The 4589-nt window shown below is 33.2% G+C and overlaps 1 protein-coding gene across 2 annotated transcripts; it reads left to right on the top strand.

Moving 5' to 3' along the window:
• The first annotated feature begins 514 nt into the window (after nucleotides 1–514).
• LOC109060249 (peroxiredoxin-1) lies at nucleotides 515–3730 on the top strand. 2 transcript variants are annotated; one of them, XM_042770435.1, is made up of 6 exons: nucleotides 515–635; nucleotides 1300–1411; nucleotides 1681–1834; nucleotides 2358–2480; nucleotides 3119–3249; nucleotides 3390–3730. In XM_042770435.1, exons 2-6 carry the CDS (start codon nucleotides 1306–1308, stop codon nucleotides 3473–3475), a joined length of 600 nt encoding a protein of 199 aa, XP_042626369.1. In that variant the 5' UTR covers nucleotides 515–635; nucleotides 1300–1305; the 3' UTR covers nucleotides 3476–3730. The 2 variants fall into 2 exon arrangements, with proteins under 2 accessions (XP_042626369.1, XP_042626375.1); XM_042770441.1 differs by having other exon boundaries at nucleotides 529–635; nucleotides 1303–1411.
• The last annotated feature ends 859 nt before the right edge of the window (nucleotides 3731–4589 follow it).

Genomic DNA, 4589 nt, shown 5'->3' with positions numbered 1-4589 from the left:
GCCCCATGACATGAAACTAATGGTTGATTAGATGTATTTGAGGAAAAAGATGTGTTTAAGACGTTTTGCTTCAGGCAGAAATAAAGGTAGTTTTTTTATTTATTTATTTTTTCTCCCTGTTAGTTTTCAATTGTAACACAAACGTAAAGGTTACACCATTTTTTAATAACTAATGTGTTAACTTTAAAACAAACGCATGAATCTCTTAGTGGCATTTCACAACTTGTCTTGTGTCATGACTAAAAATAGACTAAAGCCACTGAAAGCATTCAGTTTATGATAACCACCAGCCTACATGTTCTAGGGTGGTTACTTTTTTTTTCTTTTTTCTTTCAGCTAACTTTGTAGGGGTATGCTTGCAGTAAACCAGTATTTGGCTAATTTGTTTAACAATGATTTTGGAAACAGTACATCTTCGCATGTGTCCGCGAAAAAAAAAAAAAAAAAATATGTGCAAAGTCATGCTGCCTTGACAGATCTCTATAATTTGGTCATTCCACGGAGCTTTTACTTCTCGAGTCAGTGGATCACGCGGAGTATCGCGATATTTGAGCAGGACCTATTTAAACACCGACCACATCCGCGAGTTCGCACTCGTTCATTGACAGACACTCGGACTGCAGAAACACTTGAAGGTAAGCCTAAAACTTTTATTTTCTTTCCTCTGAAAAATGCGTATCATGCGAAGTAACCGGACACGTTTTTCATGCTTTTGTATATGATGGAAACTTCCATGTAATCTCGTGACTGTATTTGGAGGGAGAGTTTCGTTTACTGTAATGTGATATATAGTTACATTTATGGTGTGTCTTTGCATAAGTTTGAATTATTGATGCATTGTGAATTGTCGAACAAAGGAAGGTGCTTTTAAGTTGAACTATTTTTTTTCTTAATGCTTCTGATGTGCAATAAGAACATACCTGAGTGTTATAATTTTTAAATTACTTAATGAAATTATTATTATAATAATCATTTTTTATATTCATATAAATAGACTTTATAATAATAACGTTACTGTTATACTAAGTTAGTAACTCTGTGTTGCAAATTAATGAAATCTTGACATAACGAAATAAAGAAAAGGACTTCCTGAGGACCAACTGGCATATTCTACTCTTTTCGGTTCTATTTATATCAAGCTGTTAAGCGTAGATCAAAATATTTTGCATATACTCTGTAATATGCATTTTTTCTTTCTTTCTGAAATGTGGTTTTGTTTGTTTGTTTTTCTACAAACATGTTTATTATTATTTCTTTTTATAGTTTTTTTTTTCTTTTTTAATTGTCTCTTGACCCTAGCAGAAAATGGCAGCTGGAAAAGCACATATTGGCAAGCCTGCTCCAGACTTCACAGCCAAAGCTGTGATGCCAGATGGACAGTTTAAAGATCTCAGTTTGTCTGAATACAAAGGTATGACATTAACATTAATGCAGTGAAGAAGAGCTGTCAATACACAAGAAGAATGTCATTTAACTGTAAATATTATGCATTTGTTGTTTGCAAAAAAAAAAAAAAAGTGTGCAAGTGAGTATTGTCAGGAAACTCAAGGGTGTGCCTTTGGATCACACATATTTTATTATTGATAGTACCATAGACTGTATAAAAACAGGTTAGTAGACATTGTGTAACATTGTCTAAACCCTGTGCACTTGAGGCAAATATGTTTCTGTTATTTCTAGGGAAGTATGTCGTGTTATTCTTCTATCCATTGGATTTCACCTTTGTGTGTCCCACTGAGATCATCGCCTTCAGCGATGCAGTCGAGGAGTTCAGGAAAATCAACTGTGAGGTCATTGGTGCTTCTGTTGATTCCCACTTCTGTCATCTTGCCTGGTGAGCGATAAAGATGAAGAAAAAACTATGCTTTTTGTGTATATTTAATAGTTTTCCCTGATGTCCATTGATTCTAAAGTTGTCTCAGAGAAATAAACGTCCTGTTGCACATTTTAGAAACACCCCCTTTTCGTGTGAAATGAGCAACAGTGATCTCACACCAGTGTTACCGTAGCATCACTGATATACTATTACAGTTTTTTAACATTTTGAATTAGAGCATTTTCATCTTTTAAAGTTTTAGTAAGTTTATACCATTTTTGTCATAGTAATTTATTTTTAAAATGTCTATATACTTTATAATATGTTTTATTTTGATTTGTTTAGTTACTTTAACTTAAACTAAACGTTAATGAGAAATATTGTCTTTGAAACTATAGCGGAAATAAAATATATTTTAAAATATTTCATGTCAGTTAGTGTAATTAGCTGTTCCTAATTAGTCATGTGCTACAGACAGAGTTGCTCAGTATTAATGAACTTACTAATGAATGACAATGTTTTATCTGTGCGCTCATTACAGGATAAACACACCTCGGAAACAAGGTGGTTTAGGGCATATGAATGTCCCTCTGGTGGCAGATTCCCTCCGCTCCATATCTCAAGACTATGGTGTTCTTAAGGAGGATGAGGGTATTGCATACAGGTATGAAGGGCCTATCTAAATTCAAAAGAATATTATCAAAAATGTACTAGAAAAAAAATGAGTCAGTATTTTTTTAGGGAAGAAATTAATACTCATAATTAATCAATGATGCATTAAACTGATCAAAAGTGACATTAAAGGCTTTTAGATTGTTACAGATTTCTGCTGTTCTTTTGAACTCCCTATCATTGTTTCCACAAAAATATTAAGCAGCACAACTGTTTTTAACAGTGGCAATAATAAGAAATGTTTTTCAGCAGCAAATCAGTATATTAGAATGATTTCTGAAGGATCATGAGACACTGAAGACTGGAGTAATGATGCTGAAAATTCAGCTTTGCGTCACAGTAATAAATAACAATTTGAAATATATTAAAATAGGAAACTGTTATTTTAAATTGTAATATTTCATAAATAGAACAGTTATTACTGTAATGTTTTGATCAAATAAACACAGCCTTGGTGAGCATAAGAGACATCTTTCTTAAAAAAAAAAAAAAAAAAAAAAACTTAACCATCCAAAAACACAATATTGTATTTTTCTTTTATGTTGTATGGTTAAAAATATTAAAATAAAATAATTCAGGTCTCTCTTTTATTTTACTATTGACTTCTTCTTTTTTTCTTTTCTAACTTAGAGGACTTTTCATCATTGATGACAAAGGCATTCTGAGGCAGATAACCATCAATGATCTGCCAGTGGGCCGCTCCATTGATGAAACCCTGCGCTTGGTGCAGGCCTTTCAGTTCACTGACAAACATGGAGAAGGTACAGCATATTTTCTCATCTTTGAACTGGCGATACTTCTAGATTTTACATGCTGTTCCTTTCATACAGTGCAATATGTTCCATGTTATATCAAAACAGGAGAGAGAAATTTGTCTTTTGTTGTTGCTTATTTTCCCTAGTTTGTCCAGCCGGATGGAAGCCCGGAAAAGACACAATTAAGCCTGACGTCCAGCAGAGCAAAGACTATTTCTCCAAACAACACTAAAAAAACACTAAACCGTGCAGAATAGTCTAATGGGCCTGTAAAAGTAGTCAACATGAAATACTGCTACTAGTTAGCCTAGCACATCCATGTAGGAGTGGAAATGAAGCTACCTGAAATGTATTGTAACGTTTAGTATGTATAGTGTGTCTTTTGGTCTTTTTTGTTGTGAAAAGAGATGTTATATAGTGGGGACCAGCTTATTGTATTTTCACAAATTCTTGCATTTCAAACAATAAACCATTTTTTAACAATAAACAGTTTTTTTCTTTATTTAAAAAATTATATTATATATATAGGTGCATCTCAATAAATTAGAATGTTGTGGAAAGGTTGCAAGTCAGTGCACAAAGACAGAAGTAGTTTAAGTCTTTGGTTCTTTTAATTGTGATGATTTTGGCTCACATTTAACAAAAACCCACCAATTCACTCTCAATCTCAACAAATTAGAATATGGTGACATGCCAATCATCTAATCAACTCAAAACACCTGCAAAGGTTTCCTGATCCTTCAAAATGGTCTCTCAGTTCGGTTCACTAGACTACACAATCATGGGGAAGACTGCTGATCTGACAGTTGTCCAGAAGACAATCATTGACAAAAAAACACAAAAACACTGAATTCCAAAGCAAGATAAAGGTGATAATAGTAAGGAGAATTCTAAGATTTTCATATGTATGTCACAAAGAAAGAGAGAAAATGTATATTGCACTCTTAAAAATTATGGCTGTTAATGGAATGAAATGATTGCAATTAAATTCCGAATTAACATCATTAGCATAATTGATATGATTATGAAACCATAATCATATTAATATCATAAGTTAACACATTAACTTGATCCTACCACTGGTGTTTACCTCACTATGAAACTCTACTACAATGACGATGGTACAACACGCTGCCTTCTGCAATATGTTTAGAGAAGTGGAGAAGCACGGTTGCTTCATGACAGTTTAATGAAGAGTTTAAACTAGAAATGTTGTTAGAAAAATGAATGTGCTTAGTGAAATGTCTTAAAAACTAAAATGACTGGTGTGCTTTTGTCTCATTGCAATTTAAGTCACACCACCTGAATATGAGCCACCAGGATTTAAGGCAGGTGTAAATGACAGT

The sequence above is a fragment of the Cyprinus carpio genome, chromosome A2 (assembly GCF_018340385.1).
Source record: "Cyprinus carpio isolate SPL01 chromosome A2, ASM1834038v1, whole genome shotgun sequence".
NCBI classification, from domain to species: domain Eukaryota; kingdom Metazoa; phylum Chordata; class Actinopteri; order Cypriniformes; family Cyprinidae; genus Cyprinus; species Cyprinus carpio.
Note: the sequence above shows the minus strand (reverse complement) of the source record. Positions and strands in the feature narration are given on the sequence as shown.

Excerpts from the sequence above, each read along its gene's own strand:
- LOC109060249 (XM_042770435.1), top strand. The coding sequence starts at position 1,306 with ATGGCAGCTGGAAAAGCACATATTGGCAAGCCTGCTCCAGACTTCACA. Across the intron at positions 1,835-2,357 it reads CACTTCTGTCATCTTGCCTG|GATAAACACACCTCGGAAAC; the intron begins GTGAGCGATAAA and ends CGCTCATTACAG. Across the intron at positions 3,250-3,389 it reads CACTGACAAACATGGAGAAG|TTTGTCCAGCCGGATGGAAG; the intron begins GTACAGCATATT and ends TATTTTCCCTAG.